This window comes from Lygodium microphyllum, chromosome 14, assembly GCF_053477565.2.
Source record: "Lygodium microphyllum isolate KBCC chromosome 14, Lygodium_microphyllum_v1.1.10, whole genome shotgun sequence".
Lineage (NCBI taxonomy): Eukaryota > Viridiplantae > Streptophyta > Polypodiopsida > Schizaeales > Lygodiaceae > Lygodium > Lygodium microphyllum.
The window spans coordinates 23434423-23458708 of NC_141148.1; the positions used below are offsets into that span (position 1 = coordinate 23434423).

At 44.4% G+C, this 24286-nt stretch overlaps 1 protein-coding gene across 4 annotated transcripts in view; it reads left to right on the top strand.

The window, feature by feature from the left end:
* The window catches only part of BGAL17 (beta-galactosidase 17), a 274438-nt gene extending 251361 nt beyond the window's left edge, over positions 1-23077 (top strand). The window contains exons 13-19 of one of the 4 annotated variants that reach the window (XM_087692543.1): positions 5423-5497; positions 6205-6354; positions 21126-21176; positions 21960-22137; positions 22219-22370; positions 22457-22515; positions 22621-23077. In XM_087692543.1, the coding sequence (XP_087548669.1) occupies positions 5423-5497; positions 6205-6354; positions 21126-21176; positions 21960-22137; positions 22219-22370; positions 22457-22515; position 22621 (666 nt within the window). In that variant the 3' untranslated portion in view covers positions 22622-23077. Of the gene's footprint in view, positions 1-5422; positions 5498-6204; positions 6355-21125; positions 21177-21959; positions 22138-22218; positions 22371-22449; positions 22516-22620 lie in introns of all 4 variants that reach the window. The other 3 variants (XM_087692541.1, XM_087692540.1, XM_087692542.1) reach the window with 3 other exon arrangements.
* The last annotated feature ends 1209 nt before the right edge of the window (positions 23078-24286 follow it).

Below are 24286 nucleotides of genomic sequence, written 5' to 3' on the forward strand. Positions count from 1 at the left end.
GCTCCTGACACTTGATGCCCCAGTTTCAGCCCTGGACACACAATCCTATTGGGATCCCTAACTCAATCTACAAAAGGGAGGAGGTGAGGAGGCAGATTGAGTAGCTCTAGATGAGAAAGTGGGACCGGATCGCAGAGGAGGTTGCAGAGGTCCTAGCAAAGTCGCCAAAAGGCAGCCCTACAGGCTAGGCAGTAGAGCTGGGAGGAGAAGAGAGCACTCCGGCAAGACCTAGCAGCCACACAAAGACTATTCCAGGAGGAACGAGGGGACCCCACTCTCCACGCACAAGAGATGCATGCAGGGGCAGCCCTCGCTAGCCTTGAGGACAGACGCTCGGATTTTCCTTCCATACCTCAACAACTTTTTGGGCGCAGAAGGGGGGCACCATGTGCAAGGAGTTTTTCTAGGTGCATCAACCTGGCACCTCAGGAGATCAGATTCGCAGCTTCCAAGATCAGTATAGGAGGATTCGCTCTATAGGCTAGATGAGGTGATGGAGATTGCCACTAACTACTACAGACACCGTTTCCAGGAGGCAGTTTCAGCCAGAGGACAGCATTGTAGACAGCAGGTCTAGGACCAGATTCTGTCCCTCATCGCAGAGGAGATGGGACGCTCCCTCCTAGACCCCTTCACAGAGAAGGAATTAGAGGAGGCTTTTCATGCACAGGACAGGCAGAAATGCTTGGGGGAGGATGGTCTCGCTAAGGCCTTCTTCACTACCTACTGGGAGTTGTTGAAGGACCCCTTACTGCTGGCCTTTCAGGAGATTTTCAGCTCAGGACGGATACCAAGGAGTCTATTGGCAGGTCTCATCAGTCCCCCCCCCCCCCCAAAGGGGGAGACCGGTTGGAGCTATCCTAGTGGAGATTGATCACCCTGTTGTTTGTGACCTATAAGACACTGGCCAAGATGATCGGTAGGCAACTCCGCCCCGTGCTTCCAAACATCATTCATGACACATAGACAGGTTTTGTCTAGGATAGAAGCATCCTAGACAATGTCTTCACTTTCTTCGAGGCAGCTGAGTGGGCTGCCTAGCACAATGGTCAGCAGGGATTGGCTGTACTTCTCCTGGACTTCGAGAAAGCCTATGACAGGGTTGTTTAGGACTTCTTGGATGGCACCATGGTGAGGTTGGGCTTACCCCAAGCATGGATCCGCGGGATCTTTGCACTTTACATATCGGCTACTAGGAGGGTTCTCATAGGTGGTAGGAGGGGGGAGGAGTTTCGATTGGAGAGATCAGTCCGGCAGGGTTGTCCTTTGGCCTCGTATTTGTTCCTACTCTTTGCAAAGGCGATATCCTACTTCCTCTGGTCACGTGTGAGCAGGCTACGTAGCCTTCGACTTCCGATGAGAGAGGAGTCGGAGCTGTTAGATTCAGAGTATGCAAATGATACCGCACTTTATATAGAGGACGATGAGATGATGCTAGAGAGAGTGAGACTAGCTGTGGAGGTGTTTTGCATTGCAACAGGAGCGAAAAACAATTGGCGAAAGTCAGTTGGTTTTCTTACGGACCCAGACTCTAGCACGGAGTGGGGCGTCCACTTGGGATTCAGATGGGTGTGCAGAGGGCAGACCGTCCGATACCAAAGGTTCTAGGTGGGACTCGACACTACTCTTGCCCAGCAGTTTCTTCCAATTCTCGACTCTATCAGGTGGAAGCTAACCTACTGGAGTACTATCCGCCTTTCCTTAGCGGGTCGAGCCCTGGTGGTCAACCAGGTCCTAGCGACGGCTTCATACATCGCCTCGTGTTGGTACTTTTCCTCATCTTGTGTAGTCTAGCTTCGCCACCTAGTGCAGAATTTTCTTTGGGCTGATTCGGACGGTTCTAGGGATTCTTGGGCCAAGTGGCGTGGGCGACCATCATCCGGCATCGGTCTGAGGGAGGGCTTGGGATCATAGACCCAGAGTTCCAGAGCCTGGCCCTTTTGGGCAAGCTAGTAGTCTACGGGCTCATGCCAGGAGGGCATACCTGGAAGGTCCTACTATAGGAGGGTTTCCAAGAGTGCAGACCAAGGCTTGGTGGTTATTGGAGGCTATCCTTGAGATAAATCTTCATGGCGGCCTAGATCACGCCCCCCAAATCCTCCTTCCTCCACAGCCTACTTCGTGTGTGGCAAGGCCTCCGTAAAGCCCTAATTCAAAGCCCCCCAGGATGCCAGGAGAAGATAGACTGCCAACCGATGGTCTCGAACCCCCAAATCAGAGATAGGGACAAGATACAAATTGGCGAGTGCTCCCATATCCAGTGGGCTGGTTGGGAGGCCGGCCTTGCTCGCACTATCACAACATGGCGAGAGGTGTACAAGATGGTGGACCATGAGGTGTTGCAGCAGGCATCAGGTTGTCAAGGAGGAGCAAAGCTGAGGAGAAGGGAGATTGACTTAGCGATACCTTAGGAGTGGCTTGACCCCTCGATCCGAGAGCCGGTAGAGCCTGGCGAGGTATGGGCCGCTAGATTTTCACTGGCAGGTATCCCCCTACAGGTGACAATTAGAGTGGGTGGCACCCCCTACGGGATTTTCTTCACTGTGTAGGAGAGGGGGCGTTTGGTCCTTGACAGAGGGCACCAGGATGAGGAGATCGTTGTCCTTCCTTGGAGGAGGATTCATGTGGTTGGTCTTCAGGGAAAGACCTGGCGTCTAGACCCTTATGTGTTCTGGGAGGAGTTCCGGGAGTGGCACCTCTGGATATGGGAGAGCAGGCCACTTGATAAGGTGGAGTGGAACCCTAGAGAGTGGCTATGGCCGCCCACTGCGGTCGCCAAGAAGCCACTGAGGTTCTTGGAGTACACAGCTAGGATTGGCAAACATGTACTGATGTAGGACATGGACTGTGGGTGCCTTCTCATAGCAGATATTGGGCGGAGCACATCACGAATGCCTTCCATTGGACTTTCTGGCGCCGCCTATGGGATAGCTAGAGGCCAAGGAGGATATCGTATTTCCTATGGCTTTTGGCACATAGAGGTCTAGCGGTGGGGAGCTGGCTAGCCCAGATGCAGCAGGATGGAGGGTGTAAACACTGCGCATAGCAACTTTTGGAAACTCCAAAGCACTGCCATTGGTCGTGCGAGGTGGCACAACTCGTGTGGAGAGGAGCATGCTACATTTTCTGCCATCTGGCACCTAGCCTTGGTTGTATCTCGTGGGGAGCTTTTTGTTGGCAAGCAATCAACCAAGGCCGTCACCTTTTGTATGAGGCCAAGATGCAGGACACGATTTTCATCATTGAGGCTGGGTCTTGCGCAGTCGTCGGCTTGGTTTTACCCAACCGCCAGGTATTGGAGCCCATAGCAGACTGCTCTAAGGTATGGGGGATCGTAGGGAGTCTTACTAGATGGCACATCTGGAAGGCACGCTGTCAGAAGGTTTTTGGCAGGGAGAGCCTTTCAATACAAGCGACTTTGGCAGAGCTTTGGACTTCCATCATCCACTCCCTCCAGGGCTGGTGGGACCAGGTGCAGGGCGAGTCTCGAGCTCGTCTGGAGATCCGTTTTCAGTTCTTGCGCACCTGGGGCTGTTCTTCATGATGCAGGCAGGCCCAGATAGCAATACACCCCCCCTCCATGGCTTCTTGCCCCCATCCCCCCCAGACCGCCTTGAGAGGCTTGTATACGTGATGTATGTGACTTTGCATCAGCTCCAACTAGTCTGTTGAGCATGAGCACTTCGTTGTAATCAGTTTTCTTTAGTAATCAGCCACACTTTACTTGCAAAGAAAAGGTATGAAGGAACAGCTGTTGAAGCTCATGCTGATACAGAGAGACATCCTAAAGCTGCACCCAGTGGTCTCAGGGGGAATGGATAAGAGAATATCAGATTTCCGCTGGGCTGTCATATACTGAGAGGGTCTCTCCAGTTAATGCCAGCCAGTAGTAGGCCTTTGAAATGTGCCACCCTATGAGGCTCCAATAAGCTGCTTCCAAATCTCTGATCACGATGCTGACGGCTCTAGTACCCTATCAATGGTGATCACATCATGCATCTCTGCCTCATAGAGTAGAGGGTGTCCCTGGTTGACTAATGAGGTTAGGAAAAGTCAGACCCTCTATCCAAGGCTAACCTAACACCCTCTTGTATGACAGAGAAAGTGTTTGGGGGGTGCGGATGACCAATCCTAGTACTTGCATCAGGACATCCAGTGCAAGTAGCAGGAGTGGTCATTGGTGCCCACTCATGCATATGAGTAAAACTCCTTAATAATGTCATTTGAAGAAAGGAAACATCTTGTAACATGTGTGCAGGTCTAGCTTCCACAAATTCCTCTGCAACCCAATGCCATGGATCCTCCTCCACAGGAAGTCAAGGAAAGACAGATCCTCTATCCAAGGCTAACCTAACACCTCTCTTGTATGACGAAGAAAGTGTTTGGGGGTGCGGATGACCAATCCTAGTAGTGACATCAGGACATCCGGCGCAAGTAGGAGTGGTCATTTGTGCCCACTCGTGTGTGAGTAAAACTCCTGAATAACATCATTTGAAGAGAGGAAACATCTTGCAACATGTGACCCAAATAAGGGACCTCATCCAATGAACCAATCTCTACATTAACATGTGAAATATCCCCAAACGCAAATATATTGGTGTCTGAATCAATGAATCATCACAAATATCCAGAAAAAGTGTTTGAATCCCTCTATACCCACTTCCATTGATTCAGCTGTAATGTCTAGAGAGGGCTTCTCTAATAGGCCACATGTCTTCATCTGGGCATTGTGCAAGTAATCAGTTCAGATTTATGTGCCATCTCCTACCACAGTGAACCCCTACTCCGATCCTCTAACAAGCACGAGTTTTGAACTTGGACTCATCTAGACCCTCTCTTATGAGTTTTTCTTCTGTCGATTCACAGATGATACTCAGAGACAGAGACTTTAGGGCCTCAGGGGTAGTAGAAACAGTGGCAGTGGGATCCTCCCCAAGTGGAGGACAAATACAGACCCCTTTTGAAACCTAGATTCACCAACTGTTCCAGGAAGAAAGACCAGGTCCGCTCTGCATTCAGTCCTTGCAACAGTTGGTAGGGCAGGGTGTGTCTAAAGAGTTCACATGTCAGAAACTCTTAGATGGCTTGGAAAAGGATGCCTTACACATAAGAAAGCATATTAAGAGAGCATCTTCCAGGTGATATTACGAAGCAATTTACGGTTTTAACATGTCAGAACAGAAACAATTTAGGGTTTCTTATCTTCTTTTCCTCCTGATTGCTTCAGTTTTTCTGTATTTCATGTCAAAAAATTGATCAGTTTTCTGGTTGCTTGTGCCATTTCAGCACTAGTAATATATTCTTATCATTCTTAACCTCAAAGAAGTTATGTCAGTTATATGTAATTTATTTCAATCATAGTTTAATGATATGCACACCCCAAGGGCATTCTATGGTTGACATGAAAGTGCTAATAACACAGATCTCTGGATTCATCTTATATGAGACAGTATTGCCAACACACACCAGGGCTGGAAGCATCCTTCATATTCCTAAGGTGATGTTAATGTGGCCTTTAACACACTCTTATCATAGTGCAATTTCATATCTCTGAACTTCCTGAATGTTTGCATACAATCACTGAACATGCAGTATGGGAAGTTCTGGATCATTGACAGTTTCATAGCCAAAATGTCAATTCTAGAGAGTGCATATGCTACCCAAATAAAAACATGTATACAAGAAAACATTACCAAAAAAATAATCATGCACCCACTATGATGTGCCATATGTGTGCTTGCTTATGGAAGGGTACCAAGTTTAATCCACAGACAGTAAAATTAATGCCTTTGGAGGATGGGCTTGATTTGCAAAATCAATCAGCCCTCTCACCTATACATCGAGTGGAACTTTGACTCCATCTTGTGCAGAACATCAGCAGTTTAGGAATTCTCATTAAGACAGATTGCATGCACAATCAGCTAGTAATGGATAGTACTTGCAATGTTGAAACCTAGATCTCCATCTTAGTATTGGTAGAAACAGATGGAAAACAATGCATAGACTTTCAAGGCTCTCTTGCATCTGCACATCAATAATGCTGTGTGTGTGATGGTTTGTGATGAAATTTTCATGCTTTGAAACTAGTAATTTCTCAATGTGCGGGTAGTAATGCTCATTGCATTGTAAGTCTTCTTAAATGTACATAGCTCATAGAGCTAACAGTCCTGATTGGCTGACTCTCTACAAAATTTGGATCTACAGGTTCATGACAGAGCACAAGTTTTTGTTTTGACAAAAGAAGGTACAGGCACCATACAGCCTTGTTACATTGGCCATGTTGAGCGTTGGTCGAGGCATAATCTGAGTCTTCCTTCTCATGCTTCTTCTCTGGGATCAAAGCTTCAAATACTGGTCTCTCTCTTCTCTCCTTTTTTTAAAAAATTCGGGCAATTATATTAGTAATCACATAAAGGTTACTGAATCTCGCTCTCTTTTTTTCATGAAGCAGCTTAAATTACATAAGTAAAAATATTTACATCAGGCCCTTTGGACAGCCATAGAAATCCTAACAAGTCATAAGTCAAGCCAAAAGGCTACCAAAACTTAGCACACAAACATCATGCCAGCGGCACAATAGGAGCATCTCTTTTTTTTTTCGTAATGGATGTTATATTTATGAAGTACTAAACGACAAAAGAGTTACAAAAGTCATGGCAAAGACGCAGAGGAAATTGCCATATGCCAGGGAAGTAAGTCCTCCCGAGGGAGTAAGTCAGAGTGCCGAATAAGACCTATCTGCCAATGCAAGAGACCTTTAAGCCTAGCAATATGTCCCTCAACATTAGAGGCTGAATCAAAAAGAAAAGCATTCCGAATGGTCCAATTGTGCCAACAGCCCTAGTATCTGAGAAAGTGAAACAAGATCTTCATATGCGATTGTGGCGGTGTGGGGTATTTGGGCCGCACAAAAATCCAATCAAAAGGGCTTAGCGAGAAACCAACCACTGCTCGCCAAACCGCTAACAAGAATGACCAGATTTTCTTAGCGAGAGGGCAAGAAAATAAATCGATGGCGGGCCGATTTCACACTGTTGGTGCAAAAGAAACAATTGCCGTTGGAGATTCGACGCTTGGAAAGGGCTGAAGCAAGAGGAAACCACCAATCATCACCCTCCAAAGAAAGACCTTGCATTTGAAAGGTGTCTTGTTCAACCAGCCCTCCATCACAGTTACCTTCCACCATGATTGAGATTTACGCAATCCCCATACAATATTAGCTTTAGTAACCAGCCATTGATGATCTTTAATCAGAAGATGATACACTTGGTTAGCTGAGGCCTTTTCCAAATTCAGCCGGCCTACAAGGTCCCAGTCCTACCAGGGACGATCCGAAGCAAGGGCAGAAAAAGGTTGTCTGCTCTGGAGCACCATCAAAAGCTATCCCCATAAATCACGGTATCCATGAGGGATCCTGAAAAGCCTCCTGGCTGTACGAAACGATATCAACACATTGCGACTAGCAAGGGTGGCATCTGCAACTGAAGTCAAGCCCAAACGTGCCATGCGGTTAAATTTTGGTCTCAGCTCATGTTTGCCTTCCCAAGAAAGTAATCACGAGGCTGCCAACAATTCCAGTTGAAAAGAGTTAGTAGCTAAGCGGTCCTCCGTTGGATGCCACTGAGCCTTCTGGAGAACCAATTTCCAGGAACATACCAAATGAGCAAGCAGGGATGATGAAGGACTAGAAAACCGAGAGTGTGCATTAAGAACATGCCACCAAGAGCTTCGAATTTGGGTATTATCATGCACAAGCCCGTGATCCTCAAGAAAATAACGGGCTATAAAGACCCACGGGTGATGATCCAAGCACATGGCATGAAAAAGAGACCAACGGAGTGCCAGCATATGAGTTTCGGCATCCAAAATAGCCCCACCACCCATGCGTTTGGGGGTACATGCATGCGACCAAGAAATCCATGAAATGCCTGCATGCAAGGAGTCCTTCTTCCATAACATGAAACGAATGTACTGAATAAGAGCATTCATGTAGTAGTAGTGCAAGGCAGCAATGGCAAGAAATATGTGAGCATTGGCAACATAATTGTCTGAGCCACTTTGAGGCGAACATGGAAGGGCCAAGCCTATGACTTCCAATACAGAAACTTAGCTGCCAGTTTCTGTGAAATCCACTCTAGTAGTTGCTTTGGCCGAACATCAACACCCAAAAGATACCCAAGATGCCTGACAATGGAACCACGGGGAAGAACCATTCCTTGCCAATCCAATGACTGCAAATCTGACTCCGTGCAATTGAGAATGGCTGATTTCAAAGCATTGATATGAAGACCAGAAGCATGACCAAAGAGAATTCAAACATCTAATGCTTTGCGAGGATTATCCTTCTCCGCACGCAAAATCATAAAGCTGTTATCAGCCAAGGATTGACTAATGAAGTGTTGTCCAAAAGGAAGAGACAATCCAGCCAACTGAGTGGAAGCTGCCATATGAGATAACATCGAAAGAACCGAATGAGTCCCAAGGGCCAAAAAGAGAGGACTAAAAGGGCAACCTTGTCTCACAGAGCGTGCAAGGAAAAATGGCTCGGTAACACCAACATTCAGCATAACTCGCGAAGAAGCCGCAGCACTAATGGTGTAGATCAAACAAGACATCCGAGTACCAAAGCCCATAGTAGACATAAGTTTTACAATGAAAGACCAATCTAAATAATCAAAAGTCTTTTCCAGGTCCAATTGAATCAATACCACCTCCTGATTAGAGTGCCTTGCATAGTCAATAGCCATTTGCACATTTAAGACATTATGCAGAATGTTTCGGCCCTTAATGAAACCATATTGAAGAGGATGCACAATGGCAGGAAGATGCTTATGGAGTCGATTCCCCATTACTTTGGAAAAGATTTTATACATAGAACCCATCAAAGAAATTGGTCGTCAATGTTTCAACATAGACGGCGAAGAAACTTTTGGAAGCAATTTGATAAGTCCTCCTTTCCATGAGGAAGGCATGAATCCCGTTTCCCAAACCTGCTGAAACATAGCCATCAATGGTTTCACCAGTCGGGTAGCAAAAACCTCAAAGAATTCATTGGTGAGACCATCCCAATCGGGACTTTTATCCTTGGGCAAGTGTAACAAAACATCCATAACCTCCGCCTCACGAATATCTGTCTCCAAAGTAGTTTGCATGTCATGTGGAACCTGATTGCGGACCAAATCATAGAAAACTGAGCGGGCATGAGTAATTTGGTCAGAAGGTGGAGTAGAACCAAGGTCTAGAAAATAATTCCTACACATATTCACAATAGTCTGAGGATCAATGACCATTTGGCCTTCTGCATCCTGGAGTCTAGTCATATTCTCTCGAGCAGGAGATGCATGGAGAGTTCGAAAAAACTTATGAGTCTGACAAGCACTATCTTGCAAATTCTCAGTCAAATTTTGCAATTTGGCCTGCTGATAAGATTTCAATTGAAACTCTTTAATAAGATCAGCCAAACGCATAGCTAGTGGCAGCAGAAATACATCATCTGGAGTCTCCACCAATAGAGAACGAACCAAAATCAGTAAATCCTCCTCTGCTTGTCGACGCCGCCGACAAAGAGAGGCATGATGGATTCCATACTGCCGAACAACCCGCTGCACATTAGAGAGCACTCGTTCAAAAGAAGCATTGCCCTCAGAGGAGAAGTCCAATACAAATCTATCAATCAATTGCTGCATGTAGTCCCGAAAGATTGAATGCTTCAAATAAGACGAATTGAAACGGAAAGGGAGTCTATCGAGAAATTGCTTAAAAGGTACAATGGGTTGTGCAAGCATTTCAAGTTGTAGAGGAAAATGGTCCGACAAGGCATATTGCCGCAACACTTTCATTTCCAGCATCTCAGGAAGAAAATCATCATCCTGTATGATATCCATGCGATCCAACCGCGACCATGTAGTTGTGTACTGCGCAGAATGAAAAGTAAACCCTGTAGAATAAGGGTGTAGCCATGACCAGAGATCTTGCTTAAGTACGGCAAGAGCAAACGCATTCCACCCACGGCTTTCCGGAGCGTCCATCACCAAATGCTCTGATATGGACTGTGAAGGATCAACACATATATTAAAATTCCCCATCAAAAAACCTCGTCTGCCAAGTGACAAGGTCTGCAAAGTATTCCAAAGATCCCGGCGAGATAAAGGGTCATTTGGAGCATAGAGCCCAAGTAACCATAAGATCTCTCCTTCAAATAAAACTTCAATCACCACAAAACGACCATGTACATCATTTTTAATAAGAACAGGCTGATATTTCTCATGTACAATCATAAGCACACCAGAATAATGCATGGCATGTGTCCCTGCATAAAACAAGCGAAACCCATGGCAATCCACAACTTTTCCTGCTTCACCGTGACTCTTGTGCTCAACAGCACACAAGACATCCCATTGATTCTCATGCAATAAACTCCACATGGCATGTTGCTTATTGCGAGAACAAATGCCTCGCACATTCCACATGTCTATCTTCATGTGTATTCAAAAAAGAAAATCAGAAACGAGGCAAAGCTTGCCTCGATTTAACCTTTTCTGCTAGAATGTCAAGGACTCCCTTATCCAAAAAATCAGCTAACACGGCAAAAGAGTTCTGAGGGCGAGATTTAGAGGTAGACGGTGTATCCACTATCTTGGGGATGGAACGGGGATAACGACGATCCCATGAGGTAATCATGTTACCTCTAGCATTAAAAGCCAACTTAGCAGGTGGGCCCTTTGGACCATCCGTATATACTTTCCTAGTGGGCTGATTGCGAGGAGCAGAAGAAACCATAGCATGAGTAGTGTGCTCTGAAGACAACATGTCTTTCCTGCGCATATAAGTACGCAAGGAATCTTGTGAAGCATTAGGCACAGTATCCGCCATGCCAGCATCAAACCTTTTACCTTTTTTGACACGTACATCTACCCAGTCATTGTCATGGGAATCCAAACCCGAAACATGTTGTTTGCCTTTATCCAATAATTTAGGTGGTTGGGTCGCATCTTGCGATGGAGCATCAAGCACCATATCTTCCATGGGAGGCAAAACATGCTCAGCATCTGAAGTCGGTTGCTTCGTTGGACATTCGGCCATAAAATGCCCCAATTTTCCACACGAAAAACAATGCCCTGCAAAGTTACCCCATTTCAACCGAAAGTGCAAAGGATGCATGCAAGAGCAATTAAGACGTAACCAAGCAGGCCTTTTCCGAGCAATGTCCCATAACATACACAAACGGTTACGATTCGTGGCCCTTAGGCTCGGGGGAACCAAAACAATGCCCACAACGGCCATGGCATCCTTTAACAGTGGCCAATAGACAGCCGGACAGTTTTCCACTTCAACCCACACCGGGCATTCGTGTTAGAGCAAGCGCTGAAAATTTTCCATTGGGCGCCATGGCACAACATGGAACAAATGGCGATCAAAGAACAATGGCAGTTTAGTCAGCAGATCGGCATGAATTCATTCTCTCTCTCTCTCTCTCTCTCTCTCTCTCTCTCTCTCTCTCTTTGTGTCTCTGTCTGCTCTACATGTATGAGGCCAGGGTAAAATGGCATTGGAAACTGTGTGAAAGGGTCAGCAAGGAGCACAACACGCCTGCAAACCCTCATGTTGGCAACATGCATGTCACAAACACAGTACCAAGGTTAGGCGTACAAGTGGCAAGGGTTCCTCTCTCTTTTTTTTCGTGAAGATAATTGATTTAAGTAGTAAATATTCACATCAGACCATCAAGACAACATTCTCTCTGTATCTCTTACATTCTATTACATTAGACCATCAGGTCAGCATACTCTATCTCTCACACTCTCTCTGTAGAATATTTACATGAGGCCTCTCTCTCTCTCTCTCTCTCGTCAATGTGTAGTGGTGCGGAAGCGTGGGACCAAGACTGAGAGAGTTGGGTGAACACGAAGAGAAGAGAGAGAGAGAGAGAAAGAGACGGAAGAACATGAAGCTCTACTGCATAGAATGCTGAATACAAAGGAATGCAGATATGTACACAGGCGCAGTCCGTATGTTTGCATATCTCGACCTCGACAATGTCTTCCTGCTGGACACCTCGAAGTTTTCTGCAATCTGCCCGATCTCTGCCCTGAAATCTGCAACTGCAAGAATGAGAGTGTGCTGGTGGCAGGCTATTTATAGCTTGAAGAAAAAGTAAAAAACTGTCCGGTCAGCTGCATTAAATGCAGCCAACTGTCCTGAAATCTGGCCGACTGGACTGCCACATGGCAGTCCGACTGCAACCTGGGTGTGTGGCTGCTGGCGTGGCACTGACAGATGGAAACATTGCTTCGCACACCGAACCACTCTGGAATGACTGCCTGGCTGGAAAACTGCATATGTACACAGCCTAACTAAGAAAAATGCATGTCCAGGGGATGACAATCTCTAACACCCCCTCTCACATCATAGACGAGGCATAACGCTGAGGGATCTAGAATGTCAGCGAAGTAGAGCTTGGGGAAGCACCTTCGTAAACAGATCTACAAGATTGTCCTCAATCTTACAGTAGTCCACATCAATGGTCTCATCCAGAAGCGTCTCCCTGATGAAGTCGTACTGGATCTCTATGTGCTTCGTCCGAGCATGGAATGCGGGATTCCATGCCAAGGCAAATGCAACTCTCATTGTCACACTGTAGAATAGTAGGACGAGTCTGGGGGCAGCCAAGCTTCTCCAACAATCTCCAAAGCCACAGTCTCACATGTGGTAGAAGACACAGCCCGATACTCCGCCTCAGTCGAAGATAGGGCTACCGTGGGCCGCTTCTTGCTACTCCAAGAGATAACACATGCACCCAAGGTAAAATAATAGCGTGTAGTAGACCACCGATGGTCCATATCGCGAGCCCAATCCAAATCACTCCAACCTACAAGGACAAGATCGGAAACACCTGTACTTGTTGGATAGTAAATCCCTAGGTCAAACGTCCCCCTCAAAAACCGTAGTATCCTTTGGGTAGCCTGCCAATGCACCTACTAAGATGCACTCATAAACCTAGGCAAGAGACCTGCAGCAAAACATAGATTAACCCGTGTGTTGAGGAGCCAAATCAACAATCCAATCAGCTGACAGTAGCGGGTAGCGTCCGCCAAAGGAGAATCTAAGTGTGAAGTGGCCTTCCAATTCGGATCCACAAGAGTAGAAATGGACTGACAATCCTCCATCTCAAAAGTTACTAAGAGCTCCTGTACATATCTCTGTTGAGAGATGAAGATCCCCCTCTAAGTCTGATAAATCTCATGGCCCAAAAAGAAATGGAGAAGTCCTAAATCCGTCATCTTGAACTTCTAATGTAAGGCTGCCTTCATCTCTTCGACCTTTTGGGCATGGTCGCCTATAACAATCAAGTCATCAACATAGAAAACAAACAACACACAACCACCCTCAAAAGTGTACACATAAAGCTATGGATCGGCCCCAGAGTGCCGATATTCCAACTTTGCTCGGAGAAACGAGTCAATCTTCTCGTTTCAAGCACATGGAGTCTACTTCAAGCCATACAAGGCCTTCTTCAACCTGTAAACCTTCCCATCTGAGGAATCAAAGCTAGGAGGTTGCTCTACATAGATCTCCTCCTTCAAATCACTGTTCAAGAAGGCCGACTCCACATCCAATTGAAAGACGGGCCATCTCCTATGACCAGCCAAGGCAAGAATAGCACGGATTGCCGCCATACGAGCAATGGGGGCAAAAATATCATAGAACTCAATGCTTGGGTGTTGAGCAAAACCTTTAGCAACAAGGCGGGCCTTGTGCTTGTCCAAAGAGCTATCACTATGGCACTTGGTATTGAAGACCCATTTGATACCAATCACCTTCTTATGAGAGGGACGAGACACAAGGTACCGAGTGCCATTCCGCTCAATAGCCTCCAACTCGGCTTCCATCACTTTCCGCCAGTGGTCTGACCTAAAGCCTTCTTCACGGAGGTAGACTCTCTATCCTACATAACACGGGACATCAAACAGTAGTTAGAGCAAACAAGCTCCATAGAATGTGTCAGGTGCCTCCGTGACCTCCACAGTCTATCCTGCGGTTGCCACTCCTTAAGGACCCCCTCGATCCCTGAATCTCAAAGCGTGTCACGGGCCCAACGAGGAGGAGGCTCGATCTCGCATCGTCGCTCGCCATTTGCTAAAGTTTCTAGAAGGTCCACCGATGGCGGAGGAGCAATCGGTGAATCCGATGGCTAGGAACTAAGCTCCTCATCCGAAGAAGAGTCCTCAAGAGTCAAGGCTCCAGAGGAACAGTTGCTAGGGCCCAGCTTTCACTGGGATCTCCAAGAACAAGGTGGTTCTCACCTCCCTTTGGGGCTAGAACCTCCACAAACCGAACATCACAGCGCATGTAGACATCCTGCTTAACAGGATCATACAATTAATAGCCTTGAGACTACAAGCTATAGCCCACAAATGCATCTTTTGGAAGCTGCTTCAAATTTGTCACGCTATGTCTTCGAGATGTGAACATAGGCATCACAGCCAAAAACTCTGAAATAAGAAACATTTGGCTTTGACCCAAAGTACACCTCATAAGAAGTCATACCAACAGCAATGGAAGTAGGGGAATGATTAAGGATGTCAACGGCAATAGCCATAACCTTAGTCCAAAGACACTGAGGTGTCTAACGATGCTCCAGCATGGTACGGGCCATCTTGATCACACTGTGATTCTTCCGCTCCAAGATGCCATTTTCCTAAGGAGTATGTGTATTAGCAAACACCTAGTGAATACCACGATCTGCACAAAAACGAGCAAACTCATTAGAAACAAACTCTCCGCCCTTATCCGATCGTAAGGTCTTCAGCTTCCACCCCAATGGGTTCTCCTCAAAGAGCAACCAATCCTTAAAGTTAGAGAAAGCCTCTGACTTCAGCTTCAAGAAATAGGCCCATGTTATCCTGCTGTAATCATCCACAATTAGCATGAAATACAAGCTCCCTCTAACAGACTCCGTTCTCATCGGTCCAGAAAGATCGGTAGAAACAAGCTCCAAGGGTGTTGAAGACCCCGCCTCGAAGCCTTGCTGGGAACAACATCACAAATTTGCTTCCCACGGATGTAGGATACACAAGGCTGCTGGCTCACCACAATATCCAACAAACCTTGAACAAACTGGTCCTTAGATGCCTTCTGAAGGTAATCATAATTGAGGTGGCCAAACTGAGCATGCCAAAGCTCGAACTGAGTTTGAGAGGTAAAAAGAAGAGAAGGTCAGGGTAGAAGAAGACCGCAACTTGTAGACTTCATTCTGCTCCCTGAAATCTACAACTGCAAGAATAAGAGTGTGCTAGTGGTAGGCTATTTATAGTCTGAAGAAAAAGCAAAAAAACTGTTAGGTCAGCTGCATTAAATTTGTCTTTCAAATTTATACATTGTCTTTCAAATTTGTTTCTTTCATTAGTAATAATTATCTATTCTCTCTAATATCTATCTTGATTCTCTCTCCAAGCCTCTCTCAATTCTTGAAAGTTGAAACTTTCGAGGCTCAACTCTCTCTTTCTCTAAGTATTGTAATTTGTGGTTGTTGATAGGCCCCTTGAATGTGTTGACAATGCATCAAATTGTCAGCACATGGGCCATTTGCTTGAGACCGACTTCTCCACAATTCCGTGGACTCCATGTGCAAGTTATTGTTTGGACTTGCTCATGGAGATATCGGGAAGCTCAAGTAGATGAAGAGGATGGTCTGTAAAGCTACATCATCTTCTTCACGTAAAGATAAAGGTGCTTGCGATGTAACATGAGCATAGCACACTCCAGTTGAAGAAGCCTTCTTCAACTTGCTTTGCTTACATGTGGTTGTTGCTCGAGAGTCTTTGTGCTGCTTTCCAACAATGGTGTCCACTCTATGGAATGAGTGCGATGAGCATTAGACAAAGGAGGCCAAAGCCATGCTACACTTATGCCTCAATGAGCAGTTTTGGTAAAAAGTTTGTATCATTGTCATTGTCGTGACTCCCTTTTATAGGATATTACGTATGAGTGATTGCAAGGGGTCCACTATGGGCCTTCTTGTTAACTTCTTTAGAACAACATTGGTGAAGGCATATACTTGCACGATGATCACAAAGACACAATGTGCACATATTCTAGAGATAGCAAAGAGGAGATGGGCATGGATGCATAAGCATATCCATGGTTTTGCAACATTGGTACATCCAGCCTACAAGTCGCCAACAGTCATGGATGATAAGAGAGCTCTGTTCGGTCTAGCTTACATATTTGACTCATGTGGTCCTCTTGGATGACCGCAATACAGTGCTGGAGGAGCTAGGATGCTATACAGATCAAAGAGGACATGTGGCTTTTGCTTCTCCCACTATTGGAGGAGAGAGTTACTTGTGAAGCCTTTATTTTGGTAGCAAAACTTTGAATGCATGCCGAATACCCTTCAACCCTTAGCCATGAGAGTCCTTGCTCAAGATTGCTCTTTAGGCACATGTGAGAGAAACTAGAGTGCATATTTCTCATCCACACAAAGATTCACAATTGGCTTAGCACACAACGATTAGAGTGGCTAGTCTATTGCCACACTAAATTATGCTTGACGAGGGCTATGATAAGCATGGTTAGTCCAAAGCACATAAACACTTAACCATAAAATTTAAATTTTGTTATTTTAAATTTTAAAGTTTATACTTCACAATTTAGACTTTAGCATTTACAGTCTTATGTATATTACGCAGATGAATATTGATACATTCAAGTTGATGAGTGACACTCTTCAAAGTATACATCAGAAGGTGGATAAGGAGGAGGAGATGATCTTTCCGGAGCTCTATAGAGAGCAATAGATATTCATGACACTCATAGTCAACGTGCTCGTAGGCAAGAAGTTGGAGTAGGTGATACAAGGGCATGGTCGTTGGGCATCCTTTGACATCAAGGAGTGGTTCGAGTGGCTTGCAAACATATGTAAGGCAAGGCTCTACTAGCTTCCATTCCGTGCCTCGTGATGACATCATCCTCCCCCCCCCCTTGCCTATACAAGTGGCGCCAAGGGAGCCATCATTTGATAATGATGGTAACCTCATCAATGGGAATGAGTATGAGTGTCTGATCATCCAGTGCCGAGGAGTCATCTTCAAACTCTCTTGATGAGCACTCAAATGGTTCTAATGATGATGATGATGATGATGATGATAGTGATACCTCATCATAGATTCATGAGTCTCTCTCTTTTTTGTATCTACCATCATTGTATTCAGATGCCACTATAATCCATCATCCATGTATGTACTAGACTCTGGTTGTATCACATGTTGCACACACCGCATGCGACCGCAAGGGCCACCCTCATGTATTCATCTTATTTTGTAATGAAATGGCTATTTTCACTTTAAAATTCTATCATTTAATGATTTATGGTTCTTTCTAAATCAAGTTTTTTTTCATATTAATATTGTACCACACCTTATAAAATTATAAGGTACCATTTAGTATTGTATTTTATAGTACCATACCGTATCATACCTTTTGTACCTAACAACTATGATCAAAGTACAAAGAAAGTGAAGTGACTAAGGGGAAGCAGAAGAAACTACAATGTGCCAAGAGAGCAAATCTTGTTTAGGGAGAATATCTACTAGCTCAATCAAGTTGAGCTATGTACTAGATTCTAGTTGTATCACATGTTGCACACAATGCATGCGATTGCGAGGGCCACCCTTATGTATTCATCTTATTTTGTAATGAAATGGCTATTTTCGCTTTAAACATGTGTTCTATTATTTAATGATTTATGGTTTTTTTTTAAATCAAGTTTTTTTTCATACTAATATCGTACCATATCTTATAAATCATAAGGTACCATTTAGTATCATATTTATCGTACTATATTGTATCATAGCTTTTGTACCTATCAACTATGATCAAAGTACAAAGAAAGTAAATTGACTAGAGGGGGGCAGGAGAAACTGCAGTGTACCAAAAGAGCAAATCTTGTCTAGGGAGAATATCTGCAACTCAATCCAGTTGAGCTGGCAATGAAGTCCTCTTTTTTTTTTTCGTAAATAAATGAAGTCCTCTCTCTCTCTCTCTCTCTCTCATATGAGATATCATTGCAGTTGTACTATATGGTCAAGTCTCATTGGCCACTTTGGCCTTTTTTTGCTATATACTTCTCTCTCTCTGTCTCTCTCTCTCTTTGTGGCAGCCACACCATGTTGGATAGCTGTGCATTTTTTAGGTTTGCTACAGAAATTGCATATGTCAGCCATGTAGAAACATTGCAGGCATGCTTGGGAACTATTCAAGACATGTTTACATAAATATTCCACAAAATGACTATATTATGTTGAGAAACCCTTTACCCGCAGTTTGCGTTTTTGCGTTTTTGCATTTTGCGTTTAGGGTTTACAGCCCCAAAAAGAACACCACCCTAGACTGACTTTGCCTATTTATAGGCTACTCTCTCACTCATTCTTTACGATTGATTCATTCAGTCCATCACCTCTTCTCTCCAGCCTCTCCACTACCCTCACACCCCTTCAAGAGGACATTGCGGTTCGTGGTTCGTGGCTGCCGTCATCATCTTCCTTGTGCTATGGCACCCTTGTTTCCTTGTATCACATTCATTCCGTGATTCAGATCTTCATCATTCCATTCATCAGAGCTTCTTCTCTCTTCTCTTCTCTTCTCCATGTTTGCCGAGTTCACTCCGTGTTCCTCCCCACAAACCCTACTATCTCATTGGTACGTTATCTTTTGACATGGTATCAGAGCTAGATTTGCTCAAACAACGGCAAAGATTCTCCACTCCAGTGAAGGCAAAGACCGGTGGCGGGTTCAGTATCCACTTCTCTTCTTCCGCTGCATCAGAATCTCGTCTTTGCAGGTTTAAAGTGTTTTTAACTTGCTGCCCACACCCCTTTCATGGAGGACATCACAGTCTCAGCTGTTCCTTGCTGTCATCTACAATCTGGCGCCTGTTTCCAGCCTTCCACCCACAGTTTGCAGTTGTTTACAGCAAAGTGACTGTTGCTGGTCACTCTCCATTCAAAAAACAATCTCGTTTTTGCAGATTTCAGGTATTTCAACTTGCTGCCCACACCCCAGACGCGGAGGACATCACGGTCCAAGCTGGCCATTGTTGTCTACAACAGTCTGGCACCTGTTTCCAGCCTATCACACATTGTTTGGAGCTGATTTCAGCATATTGACTGTTGTTGCTGTTTTTTTCTGCGTTTTGAGTCTTTCTCTCTCCTGCATTGTCGTCTGCATCAAATCTAGTCTTCCTTGGCTGCGTTTACCCACAAAGATTCTCCTCATCAGAGAAGACAAAGACCGGTGGCGAGTTTGGCATCAACATTTGATTTCTCTATCATTTCCGCTGCGCATTGGGAGATATCCTTTTTCTCCCTCCCATCCTCTCTTCTCCAATTTGCCACACTGGTACCATGGCATCTCCACCAACAGATTGTCCTTCTACTAGGTGCTACTACTACGGCACGAACGGTCATCCCACCGAAGACTATCGACATCGACCTTTGCTCCCCACCCCTCTGGAGTATATGCGTCTTTCACCAGGCACTCCTCGTGCCACCTCTCCTTTTTGGGCCACAGAGATCGTTCTGCATCAGATATCAGAATATTATGCTCAAGGCAATAAGCCGCACCCAACGGGCACTAAGTCCTTTCGAGCACACAGAGGCTCTAAGACCTTACAAGGCAATAAGCCCTCCTGGAGTCCACCCCACTACGCAAAGGTTTCCCCCACCTACTTTCAGGTACAGTGGCTTCCCCAACCCACATCTCCTCCACAGTCCACTCTCCTGAGAGCCCGCGACTGTTCCTCACCCTTGGCTCATCCTGAGCCGCCTTCTTTCCCACCCTCTTCCACTCAGGTTCAAGAGGCCACTTCTGGGTGCTTTCCGGCTTCTTCTTCCAAGCCCCAAATACCTTCTTCGGCACGACCGGCAGCACTTCCTTTGTCATCTAATGTTTCACAGTCCATGAGCCATGAGTGGTTGGATTTCCTTTCTTTCTCAGATTGGGATTTAGAGGGGGATTTTCTTACTTCGCCCTCAATGAGGGCTTCTAGTTCTTCGGCTTCAAAGGGGGCTGCTACTTCTACTCCTTCCGATTCAGAGGGGGCACCTCCCTAGACTGACTGTGCCTATTTATAGGCCACTCTCTCTCTCTCATTCGTTACGGCTGATGCATTCAGTCCGTCACCTCTTCTCTCCAGCCTCTCCACTACCCTCACACCCCTTCAAGACGGCATTGCGGTTCGTGGTTCGTGACTGTCATTATCATCTTCCTTGTGCTATGGCACCCTTGTTCCCTTGTATCACATTCACTCCATGATTCAAATCTTCATCATTCCATTCATCAGTTTCTTCTCTATTCTCTTCTCTTCTCCATGTTTGCCGAGTTCGCTCTGTGTTCCTCCCCGCAAACCCTACTGTCTCATTGGTACGTCATCTTTTGACATATTGTTGGCTATGTTCTCTAGGGTTTGGCAAACTGAAATCTACAATACCACAGGTGGAATTCTCTATAGTCTGAAGTTGACGGAGTCTACCATTGGATGTGACAAAGTCTTGTGGATCAATTCTACTCAAGAAACTACTACAAATCTAGCCTTACATACATAATTCAAAGCTTTTCTTGTGATCTTAAAGAAATACTGCAAGGAGTGCCAAGGTTTGATGCCAACATGTATCATATGTGGTGCAAGAGCATTCTAGCTCCAATTAAGTGTGTTTTAAAGTTGCTGAATGAACTGTTTGCAGTATAGTGCTTTATTGACCTTTCAGTATCCACAAGCAATTTCAGACACCACAAAATAGGAAAGACAATGGTACCATCCTCTGATTTCATTGTAGTACGAGTGTCTGTAGATGTGATACTCCTCTTTCTCCATCTCTACTCTTTATCCTGTCCTAGACTTGTTGATGGCGAAAACATGAATTGTTTAATCTGTACTTCCGAAACCACCTTCTACAAATACACCTTAATGAAATGAAATAGGTGGGGGAAACTCAGACCTTAACTAGGCAGAATTGTCGGGGGGAAACCTATGTCCACATTGAGATTTGATGTTTTCTAGGTAAGTTGAAAATTATTGTTGTCTGGTGTCGTGTCAATGTAACTCATTAGATTGCTGTTTATTACAGGTGGAAAACATGGGGCGTGTGAACTATGGGCCCTTTCTATATGACCCCAAGGTTGTCATACCCCCTCCAATATCTTTGCTTTGTTTCCCAAACTGCTAGTATCTTTGCTTCTCCTCCTCTTTGTTGGTTGCAATTATTCAATGATCATATGATTTTGTGCCATTCTCATTTACCATATCCCTGAACAAGTTTTGAGAATTTCCTTTTCTGAAAGAAAAGCAAGTTCTTCTAATAAATTTCTCACAAAACAAATTATCCCAAGGCTAAGTACAATGCCTTTTTCGTTGCAAACTGTATCATTTCTTTTGATAGCATTTTGAAGACTCAGTTTCAGATAAAGATGTGTAGTATCTACATCTGAGGTGGTGGTTCAGTAAAAACCCTAGAACTTTAATACTGAAAAGCAAAAGGGTCCCAGTGTTGCATCAGTGAAAATGCTCCCAAGTAACTCAGCCAGAGATATCCACATGGTGAGTGCTTCTTCTGTTGATGAAGGCAAGAAGATTTGAAACAGGTTAGACATAAGATCAGTACATTTTTGCAAAAGGATAGGCATGTCCATCACTTTGGTATTGACTAGTCTGCCAGAATTAAAATATCAGAACTATTTATAATTTGTCATTGCTGTAGTATGGAACCACTCCTTCAGACCAGAACACAAGTAAATAAACAAGGCTATACAGCAGCTCTCACATTCACTAGTGTATCCTTTGATTCTTATCTCCAAGTGTTTGCAAAGTGTCATCTTTAATCGAAGTCATGCTTAGGCATAATAACTGTTTTGTTGGTTAAATTTGACTTCTTCCACTGAAATGGTCAATTGAAATGTTTCAGGGAATCCTCTCTTCAGTATTTATTGATGGATTGCCAATATATGACTGGACAGTCTACTCAATCCCTTTGGATAACATATCATCCTTAAAACTTGAAACGAACTGCAGTACACAAGCTCTTGCATCTGACACAAAGCGACAGCTAGTAAGATCAGCTGCAGATTTTGCTTGTGGCTCAGGTGACAGCTATTTATAAATGGTGGCAGTAGGATTTTTTTTTCTGATGTTGAAAAGGAAAAGTCCTTAACTTTTCATCTCAGTGACAGAGACTTTCCCTTTGGACATTGGTTTATACTCTGGACTGCTACATATTGAAGCTTCAGAGAGACCAGCAGATACATTCCTTTCAATGAAAGGTTGGAGTAAGGGAGTTGCCTTTCTGAACGGTTTCAATCTGGGACGATACTGGACGGTAAAATTATGAGCTTGGCCAAGTAAAAGTGCATTAAATTTTTAAGTGATGAGGTAGTACTCACGGCTTTTCAATGCAGAGTGCAGGCCCACAATGTACACTGTATGTCCCTGCCCCCATTCTTCATACTGGAGACAATGAGCTGGTAATTTCTGCTTATGCTTTACTATCTGATCAGCTTTTCTCTTTTGTCAATAGACATCCCTCCATTTCAAGGTCTTTGTAGGTGAATTGTATGTTCTTGATGCAGATTGTTTTGGAACTGGAACAATCTGATGTTGAACTGAATGTGGAATTCCTCCAAAAGCATGATTTTACCTGTGGACCGCCAAAGGTTGATAATTTGCCGCCACATTCTGTTTGAGGTTCAAGAAAGTATCTGGACACTCGTCATGCATTCTGGTCTATGTAACCGCTTTTTACAAGCATCTCTATATTTAGGACTTTGATTATTATGTAGTTAATGCTGAGCTAGGCACATACAGTCCAAGCAGATGTGGAACGTGTCGAGACTGGCAATGGTTCTGTATAGAAGCTTCTTCAAGATACAGTTTGCCCTACAATAATCTTTCCAACTTGTAAAGAAACAAACTAAAGGGAGATATCATCAGCTTCGGAACAAGTCATTCTTATCTACCACACTGAGTGGTTCTTATGTCAATCCTTGATATTTATTTACCAATACAAACAATTATGCCATTTCCATACCTGTCCCCTCAGTCTGTCAGGTCACCTGCTACTGCGATATCTGGGGATGTGATCACTAGCTTTCTAGCCTTCTCCCGGGCTGTCGTGGACTGCTGCATAGCAGTAGAGTGACTTCTCTTTTCGTCTCCCTGTTCTCTTGCTTCTCATCATCTCTTCTTCCTGTCTGCTTCTTATCTTCTCTTTCCTCTCTGTTATCATCTGCTTTGTTTTCTGTTGCTGTATATATTGCTTCAGATCTACTTCTGTTTTCTACGCATCTATCTCACTTCTCGACTTCAATCATCGTCTCTTGGTGATCTTCTGCAGCTTCTCTGCTGCCTCAAGAGGTGATGTGTTACTCTCAGATGCTTTGCATAAACAAGACATGTTGCAGAAACCCTTTATGTTTGGGCATGAGTTGGTACGTCACACGTGGATTGCCTTGTTCTCTAACCGAAGACTACAAGATTGTTGTTGCTTACAGGAGACATCGAAAGTATGCCTTATCTAGCTTGCATGCAGAATGACGTATAGACATGATGGAAAAATTTTGTAGCTTACCATACAATTTAAAATAAGCCCTTTTCGCAATTCCTAAGGCATGAAAGTCAAGAATGGCTCCATTCCGGTCATAAATATGGCACTTGTTAAACTGGTAATTATGGGTTCGCACTTCATGGTTGTGCTTATGTACTAGGCTATTTCCTTTTGAAGGCTTTGCGGAATCTATTTTGTGTTCGAATTGTTGCCCAAAAGGGTTTATTGCACAAGGCCCTTGCTTGTTAAACTAGTAATTATAGGTTAATGCTTCATGGTTTTGCTTACATATTAGGCTATTTTCTTTTGAAAGCTTTGTGGAATCTATTTGTGTTCAAATCATCGCCCAAAAGGTTGTCCTACATAAGGCTCTTGCTTGAGAAGACACTAGCTTTTGCGAAAAGCAATTACACGACTAATTTTTCTCGAGGGAATCCCAAGCCTGGGATGGTTAGAGAGGGAAAAAAAGTTATTTTATGTAATCAAGAGGCAAGGAGAGAGTAAATGGATTAATCTTAATTTACCAATTTGCATTTCTTGTCTCTCATTTTCAAATTTGCATAATGCAACAAAAATCACGAATAATTGAGCATAAGTTATCTTCAAAAGTTTTTTTTAAAAGTAGATGCATCACATGTCTCAACTAAGCACTTACAAAAAAAATTTGAAGAGCCAAAACCCCTCACAACATG